General features: G+C 44.5%; 2 protein-coding genes across 5 annotated transcripts in view; both read right to left on the bottom strand.

Moving 5' to 3' along the window:
* Nucleotides 1-7,858, bottom strand: part of NHEJ1 (non-homologous end joining factor 1) — a 109,180-nt gene extending 101,322 nt beyond the window's left edge. The window contains exons 1-5 of one of the 4 annotated variants that reach the window (XM_060278192.2): nucleotides 7,620-7,846; nucleotides 5,633-5,727; nucleotides 4,952-5,141; nucleotides 2,898-3,107; nucleotides 245-383 (exon numbers count right to left, since the gene is read on the bottom strand). In XM_060278192.2, the coding sequence (XP_060134175.1) occupies nucleotides 245-383; nucleotides 2,898-3,107; nucleotides 4,952-5,140 (538 nt within the window). In that variant the 5' untranslated portion in view covers nucleotide 5,141; nucleotides 5,633-5,727; nucleotides 7,620-7,846. Of the gene's footprint in view, nucleotides 1-244; nucleotides 384-2,897; nucleotides 3,108-4,951; nucleotides 5,142-5,632; nucleotides 5,728-7,619 lie in introns of all 4 variants that reach the window. The other 3 variants (XM_088652620.1, XM_035127340.3, XM_088652622.1) reach the window with 3 other exon arrangements.
* Nucleotides 7,859-10,668: 2,810 nt separating this feature from the next.
* SLC23A3 (solute carrier family 23 member 3) lies at nucleotides 10,669-23,090 on the bottom strand. The gene is given in 13 exon segments (XM_035127361.3): nucleotides 10,669-10,899; nucleotides 10,901-11,211; nucleotides 12,328-12,423; nucleotides 14,728-14,901; nucleotides 16,146-16,251; nucleotides 17,444-17,697; nucleotides 17,786-17,933; nucleotides 18,156-18,279; nucleotides 19,443-19,624; nucleotides 20,151-20,224; nucleotides 21,774-21,868; nucleotides 22,085-22,248; nucleotides 22,847-23,090. Coding segments are annotated over 13 exon segments (1,920 nt in total). The 5' UTR covers nucleotides 22,946-23,090; the 3' UTR covers nucleotides 10,669-10,806.
* Nucleotides 23,091-23,920: the final 830 nt, after the last annotated feature.

Here is a 23,920-nt window from a genome sequence, read left to right as displayed (position 1 = left end):
GAAAGAGCCCTTTGGCTAGACCCCAAGCACTTCAACTACAGGTCAGTGTCCAGCTCTTTCCACCTTCAGGGCACTGACCCCAAAGCTTCTGGTTAATAGTCTGGAGCAGCTGCATGTGAAATCCAGGTCAGGATGGCTAATGGCCAAAGACTGCATGCTCTGTGCCAGCCATAAGGAAGGAAGGAAGGAAGGAAGCTTGTGTCCCAAAGTGGAGCAGAGTGCAGGCAGCACCCTCCCTCCTTACCTCGACTGAGAGTAGCCCCACTCTCCCGGTAGTCTTCAATCTCGGCATCCTTTCGGAGCAACAAGGATGCCAGCTCCCGCACTTGACTCTGTAACACCAAGCTCATTGCCATCAGGGGCTGCACAAGGTGGCTGAACATCTGTCATAGGGCACAGAAAAGAAGGGCAAGGGTCAACAAGCAGCAATGAGAGTAAAGGGCTTGGTGCCAGCCTTGGTCATTTAAACCAAGCACAGGGATGACAAAAGTGCCAATGAAGCCACACACTATCTTCCGCTCCAGCCCCTTCAGAGGGGGACACTATAAGAACCAGCAAATGTATATTTGCAAATGAGAAGAAACAACTCCGCCACGTGCCATAATCTCTATTTGGGACACTGCCATGATCAATAATGGTCCTCGGATTACAGTAGCAGAGTTCTCTGCCTTTTTTCTTGTTTGCCAGCAGAGGGCTCTGCAACAAGGTTTTCAACATGGTCATTTAAAAATAAACGTTCATGCTGGACTTTGTGTGAGAAAGGTGCAATTCAGACCTAGAGCTCATCCAGACTTGCCTGTGCCCTGTCACTTCCCCCCTGAGTGAATTTGATATTTACTGCTGAATCAGAGCAAACGTCTTTCAAGTTTTCTCTGGATGACGTTTGCTCTGATTTATTGCAAAAGAGTGGGTATTCCAGGAGAAAGTAGCAGGAGAAGGGCAAAACTGTTCGGACCCATGCCTAGAAATCTTGGGACAAGTAGAAAACTACCTAAACCCATGTTTTCTAGGCATGGGACAAGTGCAAGTCTGTATGAGCCCCTAGTCTCTGCTGTTCCAGCACTTCCTAGAAAGCTGCATGAGAAAAAGCAAGGCACATGAAACATTTATTTCACACTGTAGCTGAAGGAAAAAGAGAGGTGTTAAAATCAAAACGCAGGATAAATATTTATCCTCAAAGCATTATGGCATCAAGGTCTGAAATACTCTATGGATTCTTGAGCTGGACTTGCCATCATGGAATATGGGCTTTGGAACAATATGCTTGCTCCCTAAAAAGTCCTAGTTAGCTCTGTTTCAATCAGAATAAAAGAAAATCCACCCAGCTTGGGAAACAAGAACAACTTCAACTATCAGCCAAAATACTGGTTGCATACACCATCCGAGATATAAAGTAAGTGGTGAAAAAGATAAAATTAGATGTGCAAGAGCTATGGCATGTAGCTGGGCAGCCCTGGATCACTCAGATCTCAGCTGATTCTAACATTTAGGGACCAATGCCTGCCAGACAGAGAAGAAAGAAGAGATATGCCACATAGGGGAACTCAATCAACATGCCCAGGCAGCTTTCCCCAGGCAGAGCTGCTACGTTTCACAGCAAAAAAATGCAAAAATAAATACTTGAGTTAGTAACCCAGTAGCATAACTCAGTAGAATGTCTAAAAGTGCAAGGTCCATCAAACACTTGACAGCTGACAGATGATGCAGAATGATGCATAAGCAATAGATAAAATAGCTATTAACTCGCAAGTACTAGTGCTCTTCTAAAATAGCACCAGCCTAGAAAGCTACATTATCTCAAAAAGGTGTTTAGGTTCTATGCAGCTGCCTGTTATTTTACTTTTTAAAAAAGTATGTCTCTCAAGCTCTCTGAGATGCAAGTAATAACAAATCTCAAGTGAAATAACACAACTAAATTCTGTATCCCTAGGCCAGTCAGAAAAGACTGTTACCTAGGTATGCAGTGCCCCCTGGTGCACACATGGCAAAACTGTAACCAGTCAGCTAAAAACTACATGAGAGCAGAGCATTTAGGCATTTATCTGAGCAAAGCTGGTCCTAAGACTACATCTGCTTCCACATTCTAAGTAGTATTATGTAAACAGACAGACAAAACACACAGAGCAGGAGGGCAGCACTCTGCAACTGAGCAGAGGATGGCATAGGATGAGATGTCATCCAGAGACACTAAAGCAAATATTTAAAAAATAGAATGCAATTTTCTAGTTTCCAGGCAGCCTAAAAAACAGTAGTCTAATATTTTCAAACTGGGGCCCACTTTCAGCCAAATATTAATTATGAACTCATTTGTTAATGTTTTACCATTTAAATGCTTGGTGGTAGTGTCACCAGCATAACACTTAAGTGAGGCATGGGTAGCCAACATGGTGTCCTCCAGATATTTACTGGCCTACAATTCCCATCATCTCTGGCCATTGGCCATGCTGATCTGGGCTGATGGGAGTTGAGCCCAACAACATCTGCAGGGCACCACATTGGCTACCCCTGCATTAAGGTGTTCAAGAAATTGGCTCCAATTCTCACATTGTATTAGGTCTCACACTCTACTACGAGGATCTGCTTTTTGGCAGGTGGTGGTTGATGCAAGTACACAATCCTACACATTAATAACAAGCAGATCCAGAGTACCTGCCAATTAACTGATAAGCAGGGCTGAAACCAAAACCATGACTATGAAGGGAAAGCTCTATCCTCAGAACATCTCAGCTAATAGCTAAGAATTATTCCATTAATACATTTGGCTGGTCTGTGCCTAAAATCCTCTTAGATTTAGGCAGACTTTTCAAATATCTTTATCCCTTCCCTGAAAGATCCAGAAACCAAGAAGTACTCTACTGAAGCATTGACCTTCCTTCTCATTCCAAGAGCCAACTCACCATCTTAACAGGTGCTGCTGAACAACGGAAATCCCAGTAGAAGGGGAGCCCTGAGAGCTCACTCTTCACATGAAGAGTCAGTGTGCTGGAGCTGAGCTGGCAGGAGAAGATGGTAGAACTGCTCTTTTCTCCTTCCAGAAGGGGACATATCAGACTGCGCAGGCGGCTCAGGAAGGAAGATACATGAGCTGTCAAACGCTTATTTAGCTCCTGGATGAGATTTCAAAAATTACAATGAGATGGGGGGCAAAATTACTCATGCCCACAGAAGACTGAGCACATACCCGCTGTCCAGAAGATCCCAGAAACCACACTAAAGGCATTTCTGAAAAATATGTGTGCATCTGAGGCTTATTTGTGTCCTGTTTATTTCTATTGTTCCCCATCTCTAGAGATATGGAATGGGTAATGTCAGGGTTGTAGTGACTACTCTTGAGTAACAACCTTCCACATGCTTGTCTTTCAGACGTTTTTATTGGTGCACATTATTTACAGTGTAACAGACTGCTGATTCCATGTCTACCCGCTCGAGTCAGATTCCTGCACTGCCCCCCTCCGCGTTCTGGACCAACATAAAAGCCTTGGAACTGAGAAGTGCCTCCCTTTCCTCCTCCTCAATTCCGGTGTCCGGGGGGGGGGGGGGAACGGGTCTTCTGTCTGACCGATTCCTGTCCTCTCTTTCCGCCTCCCTCTCTTCCTGCCTATAGAGCTGGGGCTCTTTGATGTTGCCAGAGCCCTGGCACTCCCTCTCCGTTTCCTGACTCCCTCCATCAGACCCTTCGCTCTCATGACTGCTGGGAGATGGGCTGCTTCGGATGGGGGGGGGTCTCTATAAGCCCTCCCCCTTACAGGTACGAACATTTTTTTAAAAAAATACTAATAAAAACGAAAGACCTAATATTGCAAAAAAAAAAAATGCATTTGTACAGACTACACATCTTTCCTAACAGTTTTGTCAGGAACCTAGGGAGCTGCCTTCTATTGAGTTAGACCATTGGGTCCAGCTACTCAGTATTGTGTACACTGACTGGAAGCAGCCCTCCAGGTTTTCAGACAGGTAATATTCCCATCTCTACCGGGAGCCATAGGGGATTGAACCTGGCAGCTTCTGCATGCAAAGCAGATGCTTTGCCCCTGAGCTGCAGCACTTTCCCTTGTTGCAAGGATATTGCATCTTCCAAGCATTCAATGTACAATAACCTGTACCTGAGAAAACACTACTCTACTCACTGGCAACTTGGAATATGGAAGTATGAGTATTAACAGACACCTACTGGATATGGGTTGTGGTGCAGTCATTAAGAGTATGGAACTAGAATCCAGAAGATTAAGGTTCAAATCCACACTCAGTCATAAAGTTCATTGGATAACCTTGGGCCGGTCACTCTCTTTCAGCCCAACCTACATCATAGGGTTGTTTTGTAGATAAAATGGGAATAGGAAGAACCATAAACATCACTTTGAGCTCCTTGGAGATAAGGTGGAATATAAATGCAATGTTAGATAAAAAATAAAATTTCCGAGACGTGGTGATTCCACACAAAATCCCCAATCACACTCTGGGCTCACCCGCACTTCCTTTTGTCCCATGATTTCACCTATTTGTCCTGTGATTTCCAGTCATGAGTCCAAGAGGTTCTTTTTTTGTCCTGCCACTTTCCCCAGGAATGAAAGTCAACTTGCATAAAATCCGATTGATGTTTGTTCCAATTCAGCAGTAAACAGCGGGTTCTCCCATGGAAAGCGGAGGGACAAAAAAAAAAAAAAGAACCTCTCATGCCCATGACTAGAAATCATAAGACAAACAGAAGTGTGGATGAGCCCTCTATGCCACTTTGAGATTCTTATACTGATTTGGAGGCTGTGCCTACTGATAGGATAGCAGTTGCAGTGTAAGACTGCAGAACATTTACAAAACAGGGCTGGTGACAAACAAGAATGTATTCTCTGGGCAGAATTGCCTTGTTAGGGTATCTTTTAAGCCCGAGCTGATAGAATAGCTGCTGAGGTGGATACACCATGTGCACATTTCACAACCCTAATTCTTTACTTACCTTTGATCTCTGTTGTATCACCTCAGTATCTACCTTTTCGTACCACATACTGCTGAGGTCAGAAAGGAGCAAGGCATAGCCAGCATCTCCAAACCAAACCTTAGTCATCAGTTTTGTGGACTCATCAAAACAGACTGAAGTCCAGGGCTGCAGGAGGAGTCTGTTTTCTGGGTCCCCAGTGCTCTCCATCCTATAACAATAATGAAATACACTTTTATACGCTTAATTTAATCACATTATTTCTTATTTCTACATGGTAAACAAATCGAAGCCCTTCTGTGATGCCTAATCCTCTTTTTTTTAAAGAAAGAAAAGAATGAGGGGCATCTGAGTCATGGAACTCCCATATAAGATCAAGTTTGGCCCTTCATCAGCTGGCATATGTAACATTCCTAGTGTGGCAGAGGAATCTCAATCATAAGAACAGACTGTTAGATCAGGCCAAAGCCATCTAGTCCAGCATCCTGTCCTCATAGTGGCAACCAGATGCCCATGGGAAACCTCCAAGTAAAGCCTGAACACAACAGCATTCTCCCAACCTGTGATTTCAAAATACAAGTATTTAGAGGCATACTGCTTCCAACAGTGCAGCATTGGCAGGAGAATGTGCTGGATGGCTGGAAAAAGAGCATGTGAACCAGGGGTGATTTGCTGTGAAAAGAATTCCAGGTGTGTACCCACCTATACCACAGCAGCCTAATGTGGAAGAGTTTCTTTTCCTCTCTCTCTTACTTCTCAGGTGGGTTGTAAGCTACTTCTCCCTTCTTATAATGCCCCTGGGAAAGCAGAAAAGGCCTTTTGTTTATCTGTTGTTGACATTTTGCACAAAAGAATAAGAGAAGAGAAGAACCAACACTTTCTTTAACTAGCTTAGGCAAGCGGGGCAGTGATGTGCCTGGGTCCTCTACTGCCCAAGGTGAGGAGGGATACTAGGTGAAGAATGTGGCAGCCTTTCTGCTTACAGTTACCCTCATGAGATGAGGTGGATTAAAGTGTTGCTGGATGGTGTTGGAAAAGTTGAGGATGGGGAAAAGGAAGTACTTTTCACAGTTCATATATGAATTAAAGAATTTGCTACCACAAGATGTAGTTACAGGTAGGTAGCAGTGTTGGTCTGAATCGAAACAAAATAAAAAAATTCCTTCAGTAGCACCTTAAAGACCAACTAAGTTTTTATTAGCGAAAGCTCATACCAAAATAAAAACTTAGTTGGTCTTTAAGGTGCTACTACAAGATGTAGTGATAGTCACCAGCTGTTTTAAAGGGGATCAGACAAATTTGTGGAGGATAAGGCTATCCATTGCTAGCAACCATTATGGCTATATACTACATCCACGGTCACAGGCAGTATGCCTTTGAATACTGGTTGCTGGGAATCACAAGTGGAAGGAATGCTGTTGCACTCAAGTCCTGTTTGCAGGCTTCCCGTACTGTTTCAGTGGCTTTCTGTTCTTCTTTCTTGTTCACATAGGTGATGGAATTATACCAGACTGGTGTACATCTATCCACTTTTGACCCTTAACCTGCTTCAGTTTGTAAGCCAGGTTTTTGACAAAGTCCCATTTACCAAACTTTTCCAAGCCAATTGTCCATCATAGCTCCCTTCAGGCTTCACCGACACTTGGCCACTGTTAAAAAAGCTGCCATCAATAAATGTCCTTTAAATTCTTGATTTTTTTGGTCTATATTATATCCAATATATATATTCAATAAGGCAAGCTGTGATCTGTCTTGTCATTCCCTCTATTTCTTTAAAAACTATGAACCAATATTCTTTTGCTAGCAGGGCTTTTCTTATGTGGGAGAAAAGAGAGGGAGAGTGAAGTCAATGCTTTGCTGCCCTTTCTCCCCCCCCCCCAACGCATCCAGTTCTTCAGGAGTGACTCATCAATTAGCCCCAAATAATTGTGTAAGGCTGTAGCTTTGTAATTACTGTACTTGTCTTGAGAGGGCAGAGGGGTGGCTCAAAACCTCTTTCTTACTTCTGCATAAATCTGAACTGAACTGAAAATCGGGGTCGCTTCTCCCGCAAAGGCAAAATAGGGGCGAGAAAAATAGCATAGGCAGCTGGCGCGTAAATGGATAACGGAGTGACGGAGGGAGGGAGGGAGGGAGGGAGGGAGGGAGGGAGGGAGAGAGAGAGAGAGAGAGAGAGAGAGAGAGAGAGGGAGGGAGGGAGGGAGGGAGAGAGGGAGAGAGAGAGGGAGAGAGAGAGAGGCAGGGGGAAGCCTACTGGCAGGACCGTCATACAATTAAAAGGCAGGACCCAAAGGCATTTAGCAACAACAGCCCTGCTGCTCCGACTCCACTCCCACAACCAGTTTTGCTGGGCCCGGGAGAGAAAGGGCCGCCTTTGGCGCTTCAAAATTCTAAGCTTTCCAAGCCCAACCGTCTTCCCATATACTGTAGCTATAAACACATAAACACGGCATAGCCTCGTAGACCAGTACAGCACATGTAAACTACAATTCCCAGCGTGCCATTCTCGTCAATAAAGGCATGCCGGATGATGTAGTCATGGAGGTGCCTGCCTGCCGCCGGCGGAATTGAGGCTAGGCCAAGGCGGGAATTCCCGTCTTTCATCCCTCAAGGAACTGGGGCCGCGGTGGAAAACAGGCTGGGGGAAAACCTTATTATATTTTCTGTATCCATTTAGTTCCCGCCTTACCGTGACCTGCGGCTCCCACAGCAAGGAAATTGAGGCCGCGCCGAGGAAGGGGGAGGAGATTCAGACGGCGCCGGAAACTCTCCTGTGGCTGTTGTTCCTCAGAAGCCGTTTCCCACCTATTTAATTTACGTTAAATCCGTCGGCAACCGTTGAAAGCGGGGGAGTTTCCCTCGTATTGGCGCGCGCGACATCTGCTCCTGAAGTATCGCAGTAAAAACAGAGCGACGCTTCAGCTAAATATCCGTGGCAATATAAAACACAGTGGTTTTTATCTTGTGAATATAAATAACACACTTGACAATATTATTATTATTATTATTATTATTATTATTATTATTATTATTATTATTATATTTGCCACTTTCAGTGAATATGACGTTTTAAAAGAGTGTCCAGACGAAAACGAAAAGCTCCCATACAATCCGACCTTGCTTACAATCCGACCTTGAGATCCTAACTGGCTACCTATTTATTCTATCTTAATTGTGTCTATTTATTTATTTATTTATTTATTTATTTATTTCGTAAAAAATCACACACCGCTTGATTGTAAAAAAATACAAAAGAAAAAAACAATGGTTTACGTGTTGACTAAGTCCTATTGAATTCAGTAGGGCTTGCAGGTAAAAAGTGAGGCTAGAACTGCACTCCCCACCAATAGACTGCTTTTCAATAAGATGGTCCCAAAATGACATACAGCAAAACAAAAACAACAGTCAACAATGTTTTCTGGAAAACAACAATAAAACTAGCAGGTGATTCTTAAAACACCTAGCAAAATTTAAGTTTTCACTGCCCTTCTAAATGATGTTGCCGATGTGGTTGCTTTCCATAGTAGGAGATTGGTATTTCATATGATGCCTCTATTAGGGTTGCCATGTGTCCTCTTTTTGCAGGATACATCCACTTTTTCCAGGGTAAAATTTGAGACAAATTGCATTAATTTGCTTTGAATGACTATCATAGCATTCTCTTTTTTGTTCTTCAAAATATGCCCACCCTGTTATCTTCTATGGTGTTGCATATATCTTAGGGTCAACCCTTTACTCTCTGCTAGTGGAGATGGAGCTATGTCAACAGAATGATGGTTATGTCCAGTGCTGTTTTTCTAGAAAAAAAAGTGTTGAAACTCACCATGAACACCTCCCTTGTTCTTTTATAATGGCAATGGTGCCCACCAGAAAGGTGCCGGAACTGGGTTCTGGTGAGTTTCGGCTGACAAAAAGCCCTTGTTATGTCAATGGAGCATTGGGCTGTCAATACATCCAGAATTTCCTAGACATTGCCGGCATTCGCATAGCTGCCAAGTTTTCCCTTTTCTCGCGAGGAAGCCTATTCAGCATAAGGGAAAATCCCTTAAAAAAAGGGATAACTTGGCAGCTATGCATTCGTCCTTCTAAGATTGCGTCCAGGCAAAATTTTCAAAAAGCACTTGAAATGTCTGGGGAAACCCAGGCGTATGGCAGTCCATATAGGAAGTTGTGATTCCCCCCCCCCCCCGCAATTTTATATAAATACTTAAAAAACACCATTTTGGGTAGAGATTTTGCAAAATATGCTCAACAACTTTTGTGTCCGGATTTTCACTTTTTGAAATATGCCAACCCTAATGGAGCACCTCCTACAAAACTGGTGTATCTGTGAGACAGAGAACCTGTTGTGTAGTATTGTTCTGCCCTCTAATTCTTTGCTTGCATTTATTAATTTTATTCAGGTGGTGTAGTATCATTCCTTTGATGTTTCAGCTAAAGGTGTTTCTTACCAAGCCAGTGTTTTATCTGCCTTTGCTACCTTACCACAGATCAAGGAAGCCTGGTGGTAGACCACATGATTTTCTGGTTTGGGAAAATATGTTATCTTCTGAGCACCATCCCCATTCCCAGTTATAGAATGTGTTACTAAAATTAACTTTGTGAACAGGAAAGGAGTGCATTTTTTTTATTCACATCCAATTGAGACTGAAAAAAGGGACAAAGGTGGGTTGGATCCCTCTCTAAGGATTTCATTATGCTGACAATTTCCTCAGAAATCGGGTATATGTGTGATTAAACCACGTCACAAAATGCCAATGAGCTGCCAGTTATCTCATTCAAGGGAATCAAAACCCTATACACGGTGGCCCTCACTGCCCAGAGAATTGGGGTGCACATAATATTTTCTAAAGGTGTGACTAGTGAGAATCTTTACATGCACACTCCCTCAGGTTGCTTATGTAAAGCAGAGGGCCAACCCAGTCATTGTGGTGGTGGGTGAGTGCTGAGGCTGCCATCTCAGCAGGAGAAGCTCCCAAGGCAGTGCCCTGCCTGCCCCACTGCCTCCACCCCCAGCCATGGGCATAGCCAAGGGCGGGCGAGGGGCAGCTGCCCCCAATCAAGTAAAACAATAACTGGCCAATCATGTTGGTTCTGCCCCCCTAAAACAAGTCCTGCCTCTCCCAACAAAAATCCTGGCTAAGCTCATGCCGTCAGCAGAGAAGCAGCACCAGCACTGTCGCCAATTTCTGGCAATATCTCGACAATTTTTGAAACTCTGCAAGATGTTGCGGAGCTGCTTCTGAAACGGTGCAGAGGTGACGGGACAGGTGGCAGGGTGGGGACAGTACTTCCCATTTTGCCTTAAGTGGCAAAACGGATCATGCCACCCCTGGCAGGGCATCTCTATACTTCTGGAAGAGGGAGACACCAAAGGTCTATTATCTCCTTGTCACAGAACGGGGGTCATGGTCAGCTAAAGAATGGTAGCCTCCTTGAGGGATTCATGACAGCTCCCTCCCTCCTATGAAAGGAGGAGAGTCCCACTTTATTAAACTAAGAAATATACAGTACCCAACAGGAAACTAGCCCTGGGTTACAAAGTGTGTTAGGCAAGTTCTTCACTTGGAATTGTGTTGTTGATCCATTTAAAAACAAAATGGCAGAAGTATAGAAAATATGTCCATCCTCTACCCTAGATTCCCTGGGGCATGCTACAGTAATGCAGGCCTAGGTCTTGCATGCTGGTATGGGATAGTTTCATTCCCACAGGCAGTGACATTAAATGGGAAGTCTTAATGCCAGTTGTCACGGAGGCATAGAAGAGAAATCCCAAAGGTGATGCTGCAGAAACCATTTTAGACATGTAGAAGCATGCACATGATCTCCAGATTTGTTTCCAGATTTTTTCAAGTACCTGTATTTCTATTTAGAGATCAGCATAGAGAGGTCATCTCATTAGCTGTTGGTCTGCCATATTTATGATTCTCCAAATTCCTTTGTGGAATGTTAGGCTCTTGCACTGTCTCCACTCTCCAGCTCCAGTTCTGTGTCCAGCACCACTGTTTCTGGTTTCAGCAGCAGATCTGTGGTTTGCTCTTCTGAATGGCACAATTCTTCCAGAGGGTAAGTGTTCACAATCTTCACTTTGTCGTCCCCCAAGGGACAGAGGAAACAGAAAGGAAAGCCCTTACGCCATGAAGGTGGTGGATGCTTTTGTAGGACTAGAGGCAGCTGATTTCTTTGTGCAGAGCCGTTTCTGCATTGCTGCAGGGAATTCTCTCTGGCCTCTGGTTTGCTTGCTGATGAGTAGTTGAGCAGCCCACGCTCTTGCAGGGTGCCTTGACAAAAACAATGACAGGACAACTTAGAAGAACCATATACTGTACTGTGGAATATGGATTGCAACCGTTTAGTATTTCTATCCAACTGGTATAACCACCATAATTCTTTATTCATTATGTACATGCCACCTCTCAGCCCCTAAAAGGGCCTCTCCAATACAGTCTACAAAATTATGTAATTTATTTAAAGTAGATTGTTTTAAACCATCAAACCAGTCAGCAATAAAACAAGGTAATAATACCAAAACATTAGCAGGAAGGAATTAAAATATATCAAAGGTCTAATGGAACAAATGTGGCATATTTCCCAGTCTAACCATTCTTATTCATGGCTGTTATTTTCCCCCCATTTGTAAATTAAATGAAAATGAAAGGAATAAAATAAATAAATTAAATAAATAAATAATCTAAACTCTATTGGGTGAGAGTTCCATAGTTGGGGGCATCACAATCAAGAAGGCCTTGTTCCGCACTTTAGATAAGCATACTTTATCTGGTGAGGGAATGAAGCAACATAATGTCCCCATATATCACTAGGATGTTGTAAGAAAACAACTTTGAGACTGAAAACAACTTTGAGACTGAAACTTTGAGACTGGTATGTTCCTGTGCCAAAATGCTTACAGTCACCGTAGTAACAACTGCTACTACAAATCAGGCCATGTTTAAAGAATTCCCACCATAACAGCTGCTATCCATAGCTGCCAAGTTATCCCTTTTTTAAAGGGATTTTCCATTATGCTGAATAGGCTTCCTCGCGAGAAAAGGGAAAACTTGGCAGCTATGCTGCTATCCCTTAAGGTTTCCCAGGTCTGAGTGGTATCTATGGTCAGCATGTCAGCAAACATGCACACTACCATTTCTTATCTGCAGTGATTATCCGTTTATAATGAAATACCATTACAACTAATTAAAAGACCTACTGCAGACACTCATCTGGAGTTGAGCACTGAGAGAGGGATAACAGTAAAACTATCAAAATGAAACAAAATAAAAAAAATTCCTTCAGTAGCACCTTAAAGACCAACTAAGTTTTTATTTTGGTATGAGCTTTCGTGTGCATGCACACTTCATCAGATATCAAAATGAAGTAACTGGTGACTTCCTCCTTACCGGAAACTGTGTTCTCTAAGAAAAAGGATAGGAATCCAGTTATAAAGGCCGGAACCATCAACAGAGAAAGGAGGAAGAGGTCTACAGGGACACAACCTGCAGAGAGAACATCACAGTTATCTTAGAAATGCCATAATGTGGTACCTTGCATTCAACATCCCTAAGTCGATCCAACAGAACCTCAGATAGTTATTCATTGTAACTAGAATGGGTCAGAAATAATTTTCTGTAGCAAAAAAAAGCTTCCATTCAAAAGCTGAAAGTGTGGGATAACCAACAGGCTTAAGTCTAGTTAATGCATGAAGAGGTACAATAGAGCAGGCATGTCCAACAGGTAGATCGTGATCTACCAGTAGATCACTGGACGTCTGCAGTAGATCACTGGTAGATCATTGGCTCCTTCCAAAGAAGCTGAACAACTGTGGCTCACCTACAAAAAGCTCAACATTATACCTCCTCCCTGAAAAAACTCAACAACTTTGACCCGAACCCCCTCAAAATGGGCCTTCCTCCTTCCTAAAAAACCTCAACAACTTTGACCTGCCAGATCACTGCCAGTTTTTAACTCTGTGAGTAGATCGCAGTCTCTTGGAAGTTGGCCACCCCTGCAATAGAGTAAGATGTCCTGCCAGGCTTAGCTCACCTTGGGAGGAAAAGAGTAATTGAGCATATTGTTCACCCCCAGTCTACTAGAGAAGCTCAATGTGTGAGGAGGTCTGACCTGGTTGCTGCAGATCAGACCACATGATTCTTACAAGCCACTTTTGAGTTCCTGTACCAATAATTCTCCTGCCAACCTAGCAGTTCGAAAGCACGTCAAAATGCAAGTAGATAAATAGGAACCGCTACAGCGGGAAGGTAAACGGTGTTTCCATGTGCTGCTCTGGTTTGCCAGAAGCGGCTTTGTCATGCTGGCCACATGACCTGGAAGCTATACACCGGCTCCTTCGGCCAATAATGCGAGATGAGTGCGCAACCCCAGAGTCGGTCACGGGGTCAGGGGTCCCTTTACCTTTACCAATAATTTAAGAACTCTCACCACCGTAACTAAACCAAGTTTTCCTTCCTGTGCAACTTTTTCTGAATGTTGTGTGGAAAAGCACACGAATCTGAGCATTTGTAATCAAACCATTGTTAACTTGCAGGAATTCTCCTTTATATCTATATTCTCCTTTATATCTATATCTATTATTTCCTTGAACCAACAGAAGGTTCCAAGCGAATATGAAAATGCCTGGAAAAGCATAAATAGGTATTTTATCAACCATCTCCAAAGCGATTGTTGTTAACCTGGCAATTGCCCTAGAGAGGGAGTTCCAAAGCTACTATGCACAAGAAGGAAGGCTCTGTTCTAGACATTCATGGGTCTAACCTTGCTTAAAGTAGTAGAAGTAGAGCCTCACTTGGTAATCTTAACTTTTGGGCAGTTTCATATGTGTGAAGGTGCTTCCAGAACAATTTATCTAGTTATTGATTTAAATATTTACACTGTTAATATTATATACCATGGTGGTGTCTTTAAAAAACCAATGCAGCTCAGTTCAGAGGTATAGGAATAGGGACATAGGCATAGCATAACCTCCAACATTTCTCTGATGAAAATAAGGATGTCCTATTCGATAATAATAATAATAATAATAATAATAATAATAATAATAATAATAATGTTATTATTTATACCACACCTATCTGACTGGGTTGCCGCAACCACTCTGGGTAGCTTCCAACATATATAAAAATGTAACATTAAACATTAAAAACTTCCTTATACAGGGCTGCCTTCAGATGTCTTCTAAAAGTTGTATAGTTATTTATCTCCTTGGCTTGGAGGGTCGCTTAACTCCATACCTTCCAACATTTCTCTGATAGGGACATCTGAAGGAAAAGTGGGACGTTTGAGGATCAAATCAGAAACTGGGATGGCTTCTGTAAATCTGGGACTGTCTCTGGAAAATAGGGCACTTGGATCATCTAACATAGTCCTTCCTCTTTATGATTCTAAGTACTTCCTACATATCATGCAAATAAAAATATTTGGCTTTAAATAAAATGAAATAATGTGCAGTGTAACATTGACATGCAACTAATTAGATTATTATTATTATCATTTCATTATTCAGTTTTAGAAAATAAATAAATAAGGGATGCAAAGAACCAAAAGGGAACACACCACAAAGTGCAAAAATGTCCAGATAGCTTTGGAAATTCAAAAGTTTGTGAAAACTTTAAAAATGGCCCAACCCCCAATTTTTACCTGCACCCAGATCTAGCTGCTTTTTGCAAGACAGGGACACAACTTGAAGGCCCTACTATGGTTCTGAATTTCCTGCAGAAGGCAGTCTCAAGCTTTTCTTCTCACCACAGCTCTGAGCATGCCAGCCCCTGCCCCCCTCTTGGCACCTGTAGCTGTGGCCAGGGACCCTGGTGCCGTGAAGAGCCACTTCGGAACCAGCAGACCCATGAACATGGTGAAGCCCACAATGAAGATGTTCCTGCCCGAGTCAATGTTTGTATACTGGAAGTAAGAGACACCGGTGCCCACAGCCATGCTGTATGTCACACATAGCACTCCTCCTGAGGATAACAAGGGAGAAAGAAGCATAACAAAGTAGCTGAACTGACTTTGGAAAAGGAAAAGGGCAATGAATGGAGAGGGAAAGGAAAGCCTTCCCATGCTATCCATCAGATCAGCCAGGTATAAGGTGGTCATATGCCCTTCTTTACAGAGGGCAGTCCTCTGTCTGAAGGTGTCCTCTGTTTGAGGGTTGTCTGGTCCATGTCCAATTTAAATATGAGTAACCATAAAAATAGAGCAGGAGCCTTGAATTTGCCCATAAACAGCATCACCTGGTGTCTCCCCCACTCTAGTAAGATGCAGGTTTTTAAAATTGAAATTATAGCTATTATTTCTAAATTTGTACACACACACACACCCCACCACCATCATCATCATCTTATGAAAATTGCTGTCTTTTTTGGCAATACATAACTGGTAACCTAGCCAGGAAGTGCACCCACACTAGGCTGCCTCTAGGTTATAGAATTTGTTGGCTGGCAATGGCACCCTTTAGGACTGTAAAATATCATTTCACAAGGATAACCTTGACTGAGAACTTAACCTCCTTTAAACTAAGTCACCTTGGAAGGAGCATAGGACCCTCATTTATGTCTAGGGCAGCCAATGCCTTACATAGTAGTGGAAGATAATGGTTGTGCACCTCTAAAGCACATTCAAAGTACAGTCTTTCTCTCTCTCAAATAATTATGGACATTGTAGTTTATCCTGGGTTACAGTTCCCAGCAACCCTTAACAAATTTAGTGCTCAGAGGGAAAGAACGCCCCCAAATTGTGCTTTGAATGTATAATATGTACACGCAGCCAATAAGTAGTTTGGAAAAGCCAACATGAGAATGTGTTCTCTGCCTCAGATCTTTCACTCCACCCTTTTGCTGTATTGGGGAATTAAAAATGGGCAGAGAGGATCCTGGTCTGGAGCTTGAACCAGTCTTCTCTTGGTGGTGGAGAAAATGTCCAGGGAAGGAGCATCCTCCTCATCAGAAGAAAGCCCCAGAAAGGACAAGGACTTGAAGGCCTTTGAGTCAATGGAGTGGTTCTGGGGTGGCGGGAGTAGGTTACAAGGCAGCAGCAGATAGTTGCGAAGCATTTGGAGCAAGCAGTTGGTGGGCTTCAGAGAGGGCTGGATAGATTCATCTCTCCAATATGAATTATAAAGTAGGCAGCAGAGAGATGCCCCAAACGCGGAGGGGGTGGGCTGGCTAGGTGGCAGGTAGAGAAGAGGAGAGGAAGCATTTATTACCATGAATTGCCAGAGGGATGGTGGTAAGAATTCCCATGAGCCGAGGAGACAGTCCCAACAGTACACACGCCAACGCACTGATCCACACTGCACGGCATGAGGGAGCCTGAATGTAGGAAACAGGGCATGAGACTGGAACCTTGAAAACCCATGACCTCAGGTCTCTCCAGGCATGGTACTTCACAGAACATTCTGCATTCTACAGGATAACTATAGTGGGCAGGGCGGGGGACTTCCTCGTATAGGCTTCCTCGTAAGAAAAGGGAAAACTTGGCAGCTATGCCCCCTCCTATTATCTCACAGCCTATCCTATCCCCAGGGTTGAAGTAAGAGTCAACCGTCCATCCAGTTGGCTTCTGTATGTGCAGTGGAGGCTGGTCCATTAGGGCACTTGGGGCACTGGCCCACCAAACTCAATCTGCCCTTAGCCAACCCTCACCCGCCTCCTTTCTTACAACCAGCCTAGGGGGTGGCACCATCTGTCCCCCTCCCTAGTCTGTGCCTCTTGTAGAACTCAACAGGGAGCAAGATGGAGACAAAACAATAATTACCAAATTTTCTGTTTATAAGATGCCCCCATGTATAAGACGGCCCCTATTTTTTGAGCCCAAAATTAAGAAATAAATATTTTAAACATTCTGTCTATAAGACGACCCCCAATTTTAAACTTAATTTTTTTGGGGGGGTGGGGATATAGTCTTATACACAGAAAAATAGGGTAGCTGTTGCTTCCCATCATTGGTTCTGATTCCACTTAATGTAGGTCTCCCTTCTTTACTTCACCGCGCATTCTGTAGACATGCATCATTTTGTGACACAGTAATTCAGTTTTTCTAGGAAACCGGCGGGCTGCCCGCTCCCTTTGCAGCCCCAGGAGGAGTGCAGGGAGCATTCGCACGACACACCTACACACGGCAGCCAACACTAATGTGTAGCTACACAGTTTGGAAATCTCTGCTGTAGGGTGTGGTACAAGTGGAATTTCTCCAGATAATTAATATTGCAGACGTATAGCGTTGTTCAGGGTTTTATATGTTAAAACAAGACTTGAACAACAAGACCTTTAGAAGGGCTGCTGCCACTACCAGCCAGAGAAAACAATACTGGGGTAGAAGGACCAATTGCCTCTGACTCAGCATCAGGCAGCTTCAGATATTAATGGGGGAAGGCAAGACTTAAGGCAATCTCTGAAACGGGAGCTCATGTACCAATTGTTGGAGGAGAGCGATCCATGGGACATCTCAGTACCTACTCTGAACCTGCATAATAGAATCCATGATCTCGACCCATGCTCTTACCTGGGTCAGTCTGCCGGCACAAGCATTGGGCATGCTGGATGCCGTTCCAGACACACTGCCCAGCACAGCTGACAGGAGGGTGCCAAGGCCCTCAGTGCAGAGCCCTCTGTTGCACAAATGCTGTGGTGGGGGTGGATCCCATAGGGACTTGCTGCACAGCAGATAGCAGCCCACAGAATTCATGCTTGCGGTAACACCCATAGCAGCACCAATGCCAATGGCACGGGTACTAAGTACTGGCCAGCCCTGTGCACCTGCGAGACATAGAGATAGAAAAGATGAGAAGTGGAGTCCAGCCACTAAGCCAATGAAAGGGCAAAGTATTGTTAAGCCATTTATTACCTGGGTAAGGCAGCTTGAGCCATGGGGACGGCAGGGTGCTGTTGGTGAGGGTTAAGTGGCGTGTGGAAGGATGCAACACGTCCCAAGGGGTTGGAACAGGTCTCAGCATCCCACAGACAAGCCAGATCCCAGAGAAGGGCAGCAGAATCTATAGGAATGCAAGACTGAAAGTGAGAATTTGCCTGCCTGCCCCTCAGGCTGTCCCTGGATCCATCTGCATAATGCCAAAGATTAAGCTGTGCCATATTTCTCAGCTCAGGGCTTTGGAAATATTGGAGATTTGGGGAGTGGGATATAACAGGGGAAGGGGAAGAGGAAAGTGGAGAAGGGAGCCATGTTTGGCTGTACTGTTTAGTTCATTAATTCATACCGAAAAAAAGTGCAGGGCTGGGCTGCCCGATTTTATAGTGAGCCCTCTTGCTTGGCTCCACTGGCAAATGGGCAGTCGGCAGGAAGCCAGGTGTTGGGATAGCAAAACGCACAGCAACACAAGCCTAAAAAGAGATCATGAGTGATATTCAGCAAAGCACTGCCCTAGGAATATAGGGTGCTTGGTCCTAACACAGAGAATATGTAAATCCCAAGAGCTGCTATGAGAACAGCTCTGCTCCAAAAGGTTACTCAGTTGAGTAGCTACTCCTTTCCCCAATACTACCCAATGTTCTTTTTCCATTCCCTAATGCAGGCATCCCCAAACCCGGCCCTCCAGCTGTTTTGGGACTACAACTCCCATCATCCCTAGCTAACAGGACCAGTGGTCAGGGATGATGGGAATTGTAGTCCCAAAACAGCTGGAAGGTCGAGTTTGGGGGTGCCTGCCCTAATGCTTAGGGTTTTGGACTATGACCGGGGAGCCCAGGGTTCGAATCCCTACTCAGTCATGAAGCTCACTGGGTGACCTTGGACCAGCCACCATCTCTTAGCCTAACCTACCTCACGGGGTTTTTGTGAGGAGAAAATAACCATGTACACCACCTTGAGTAGCTTGGAGAAAAAGGTGGTGTATAAATGTAATAAATAAATAAAATAAATATTGTTGGGAAAACTCTGGGAATGAACAATGTTTTCTGGGATTCCCATCCCAGCACTAATGTTAGAGAAGAAACAAATATTAAAACAAATTACTCCAGAATCTCAAACGTTCTGCACAACTCGAGTCACATCCGCACCAGACATTTAAAGCACATTGCTTCCCCCAGGGACTCCTGGGAACTTTAGTCTGTTAAAGGTGTTGGGAGCACTTCACAGGATTCTTTATAGTATGGTATAGTATAGTATGGTGCTTTATGGAATGGATGTGACCTTATCCCATAAGGAGGACCTCAAGTTTTGAAACCCTATACTTTTTCATCATTGGGGAATGGCTCCTGAATGGGGTGGGGAGTGAAAGGAGATGATAGGAAAGCCACCTTTCCCCCCATCCCCTTCAGCTGACATGTCTTTGGTTCCAACCTTAGGTTTTAAGACTTTTGGCTTACATTTGAATTTGAATCTGGCAATTTTAGTGTGAGAAAGTTGGTGACTGTCCGAATTTCAATTCCAGCCCAATATGCCTCATTCATTCCCTTCAAAACCTCCTTTTGAGAGGGCATGAAGCACAGTTACTGGAACTGGCTGGTCTTTTGAAGAGAGCTAGCAGTCAGCAGTCTGAACTTACAGCAAGGCAACTCCCCAGTTTTCAGAGCAGAGAAGAGCAGCAGGTCTGTATGCTGAAAGTCCAATGACAGAAAGGCTTGGGGCCAGAACCATGGGTCCGCAGCGATGGGTAATCCACCCACAGGCACCTGACATCCCCAATGCCACCTGCACCAGAGCGGAAATCAGCACTGCACCTGAAACCTGGAAGGGGAAAAACAGGCAGAACAGGGTCAAGTTACAAAACAGGGGTGTGGAATTTTAGGACTGGGGACCAGATGTGGGCCTCCAAGCATCTCTATCTGATGCTCGGAACTCTTGCCACACCACACCCCCTCCCACTCTCCAGGTGACACCCCTCATTGGCCCTGCTTCACCCTTTCCTGGAGTGTTGTTGTCGGGCTGAAAAGTGGTTAGAGTGATAGACTAGGCCCAGCACCAGAGTTCGAATTCCCATTCAGCCATGAAACTTACTGGGTGACCTTGGGCCAGTCACAGTCTAACTTACCTCACAGGGGATAAAAGGGGAAGGAAAAAATTCTACACTCCCTTAAGTTCCTTGGAGGAAAGTGGGTGCTGCCATGACTTTGGCACACCCACCAAGCTGGTATCTTATGTACAAAGGGACCCAAGAGACCCTGTCTTCCTGGTGCCTAACCCCAACCCCCAACCCCACCACCACTGATGCCAGCCTCTCTGTATTGGGGTTTAACCAATCAAAGCTACCAACCTCATGGAGTAACTGATCCCAGTTTCTTGAGTTTTCACAATCTGGCCCGGCACATATGTCGGGGGCCTCAGTGCCTGAAAGAGAAGCAAGGACAATGAGTTGGGAATACAGTGAAATGAAGAACGCAATGAGGAGAAGAGGAAGATCCCAGAATTCAAGTTAGTGTTAAGCAGATTGCAGATGTTTTAAAATTGATCTGCAGAAGTCATTGCTTCTGAATGGAATGCTGATGTGCGGGATAAGCAAGGATTATTGAGGAATATGTAGCGGAGGAAAACAAGGATAAAGGGCTTAAACCAGTCACTGGCGTCAAACACTGACAATTGCATCCCTTTGACATACAAGGGGATGAGACTGAAATGTGTTTTTCTCATTTAGAAAGACAGACAACAGAGGGAGAGCATGGCAAAGAATTGTAAAAGAACTGGAGAGGATGTGTAGAGAAATTTCTTGCACACAATACTTGCCACCAACAGACAAAAGGAAGTACCGTACTTCATGTAATATACGGGGTTCATGGCTAAATGATGTGGTAGTGGCCACACTGACATGGGGAGAGGCTTCTCAATCTGTGGAAGCATGGACTTGTCAAGGACTGCTAGCTATGACAGTGAAATTAAATCTCTTTGAAGGTGACCCGGAAACTGCAATTAATCCAGAATGCGGCAGCTAGACTGGTGACTGGGAGCGGCTGCCGAGACCACATAACACCGGTCCTAAGAGACCTACATTGGCTCCCAGTACATTTCCGAACACAATTCAAAGTGTTGGTGCTGACCTTTAAAGCCCTAAACGGCCTCAGTCCTATATACCTGAAGGAGCGTCTCCACCCACATTGCTCAGCCCGGACACTGAGATCCAGTGCCGAGGGCCTTCTGGCGGTTCCCTCACTGCGAGAAGCAAAGCTACAGGGAACCAGGCAGAGGGCCTTCTCGGTAGTGGCGCCCGCCCTGTGGAACGCCCTTCCACCAGAGGTCAGGGAGATGAACAACTACCTGACATTTAGAAAACACCTAAAGGCAGCCCTGTTTAGGGAAGTTTTTAATCTGTGATATTTTAATGTCTTTTTATATTTGTTGGAAGCCGCCCAGAGTGGCCAGGGAAACCCAGCCAGATGGGTGGGGTATAAAGGAGAAGAAGAAGAAGAAGAAGAAGAAGAAGAAGAAGAAGAAGAAGAAGAAGAAGAAGAAGAAGAAGAAGAAGAAGAAGAAGAAGAAGAAGAAGAAGATCTGAGGCAGTACACCTTTAATTGTCAAAAGCTAGTGGCAAAAAAGCAGCAGAGGATAGCTTGTGAGCTTTTCAAAAAGCATGTGATCAACTACTGTTGGACAGAAGGCTGGACTTGACGGCAATTGTTCTGATCCAGAAAGGCAAATTACACACCTAAGTCTGCCCAGTTGAACAATGTGGTTATTTTTGGAATATATGATTCAGCACTAAGACGTGAGTATTCACTGTGCAACAAAACAGCAGCCACTGATGGCTGGTTACCATTCTTGCTGAATCCAAAACTCAAAAGAGATGGCATTTGGAAACATTGCCATCCTTGCCCTGTGATTGCAGTGTCCTGTGCTGGTGGCTGAGTATTTGGGAGAGGACTGGGTGCTTTTGCCTATAACTCACTGTTTCCTTTTGACTGGAGAAAGGGAGCCACATGTTGGGTGTGTATCATGGCTGGGATAAGGAACTCAAAAGATGGAGCCTGAACCAGCGGCAACCTGCAGGAAAGACAAAGGGGAGATCCTGCTACAAGGAATGGACAAAGCCTAAGGGAAGACGCTGCTAACTAGAAGCTGTGTAGAACTAGGCATTTTCCAGAATACTAGTCCCTGCTTAGACTTCTAGTAATAGAAGGCCACCCCAGTCTCCCCAACCAAGAAGGCAGCAAGGCTGTGGGATTCTAATGGGTCAAGGGTTGCCTAGAGCCAGCTTACCTGGTTCCCAATCCACACTGAAAGGCTGTGGCTATGCCACAGGCAAAAAGGTTGCATGCTAGAAGTTCATTCCAACATGGAGTACCATTCAGCATCTTGCCGGGGAGGGTGGCGATGAAGAAAAAGTGAAAGACGCAGAGAAAAGATACCTGGACCAGGAGATGCTAGGAAGGAACAAGAAGTTGGTCTGAGCCATGGCCTTGTGAGCACCTTCACCCTTCCCTAGAAGATGCATAGCTGCCAAGTTATCCCTTTTTTACAGGGATTTTCCTTTATGCTGAATAGGCTTCCTCGCGAGAAAAGGGAAAACTTGGCAGCTATGAGAAGATGGCACAATACACTTAAGCCCAACAGTGTGTCTCAGCCACACCCAAAGCTTCAGATGCTGGCCTTGCTGCCACTCATACATTGCCACTTTCTTTAATGAGACCCACATCAAAGTACTGTACAGTTGCTAACACCAATTTCTGCCTCATTGACAGTTCCAAACTTCACCTAGTATCTGCAGGTCAGGATTTAATGAAAAACAGCCCAAACCCTGGAATCACATTCCAGCATATATTGCATCAGAGACGACCATTGGTTCATCACTGCTCTTTTTCCCCCAACAAGATGCTCCTCACTTTTTGCGATTCTCCAGAGTTGCAATGTTTGTCTGCATTGCAGCAAACACAACACAAAGACTTGTGATACCCTTTTTGCAGGATATGTTTCCTCTTGGGTGTTGTGCTACACCCGCCCACTCCAAGCAACCCAACTCACCTGCAAGGCCAACAAGCAGATCAGGGGCCAGGGAGGAAATTCTGGCCCTTTACGAGCATGGGGAAGGATGCTTTTAGAAGCCCGGTTGACTTTGTTCATGCTGTCTGTCTTTTTCCTTTGTGCTGGAAAGTGACCTAGCAACTGAATATATCTCCAATTCCTCCCCTTCCTTTATTTACACCCTTCACTGGCCATAAGCATCTGAACATCCACCTTTGGCCCTTCCAGGCCACAGTTGCTCAGCCTGTTAGTTATTAACTTGGCTTGCCTAGTAACTCACTACTAGTGCTGAGAGGTAAAAGGCATGACTGAGCAGGGGTTAAACTACAGCAAGCTGGTTTTGTGTGGACCACACCTGACCTATTGGACAGTATCAGCAAGGGATAGTGCTGTGGTTGGCCATCTATAACCAAGGGGCAGTGTGCATATGCATGGGACATGCCTAGGCACTTGCTTATTTGCATAAAAGGGACCTATTACATGTTATTATTTCTCACAGAGACCATACTTAAAACAATTAAGAGAAAGAACTATCTGGGTGGGAAAGAGCTTAGACTAGCCAGCTTAAAGCTGACCTGGGGACATTCCTGAGGCATCATGTGAAGGCACACATCACCACCTTGCAAGTATGTTTTGTCAGCATTTGAACTTGTTTACTTAATAAAATTCTAAAAGAAAAACAAAAGTTTACTTTGCTGAAACCAAGTAGGTCTGGTCAGTGTAGGGATGAATGACCATCTGGGAATTGCAAGTACACTCCATCCCTCTTCCAGTTCAAAAGCCATTTTGAACAGCTACAAATGCCAGGATTGCTACTCTCTCTCTCTCTCTCTCTCTCTCTCTCTCTCTCTCTCTCTCTCTCTCTCTCTCTCTCTCTGTGTGTGTGTGTGTGTGTGTGTACATACACACAAGCTACGGAGACCCCTGCCCGAGTGTACCTGCATAATACATAGCACATGCATTTCTTGCTCAGAATTTACATTTTTATATGGACAATGGAAGCATCTTAGGCATACACCTAACACTGTAATGTTTGAAGTGGCTCCAACACTCCCACTCCAAGAAGGTTTCAGT

Source organism: Zootoca vivipara, chromosome 1 (assembly GCF_965207765.1).
Source record: "Zootoca vivipara chromosome 1, rZooViv2.hap1.1, whole genome shotgun sequence".
Taxonomy (NCBI): Eukaryota; Metazoa; Chordata; class Lepidosauria; order Squamata; family Lacertidae; genus Zootoca; species Zootoca vivipara.
This window is presented reverse-complemented; position numbering and strand designations above follow the sequence as displayed.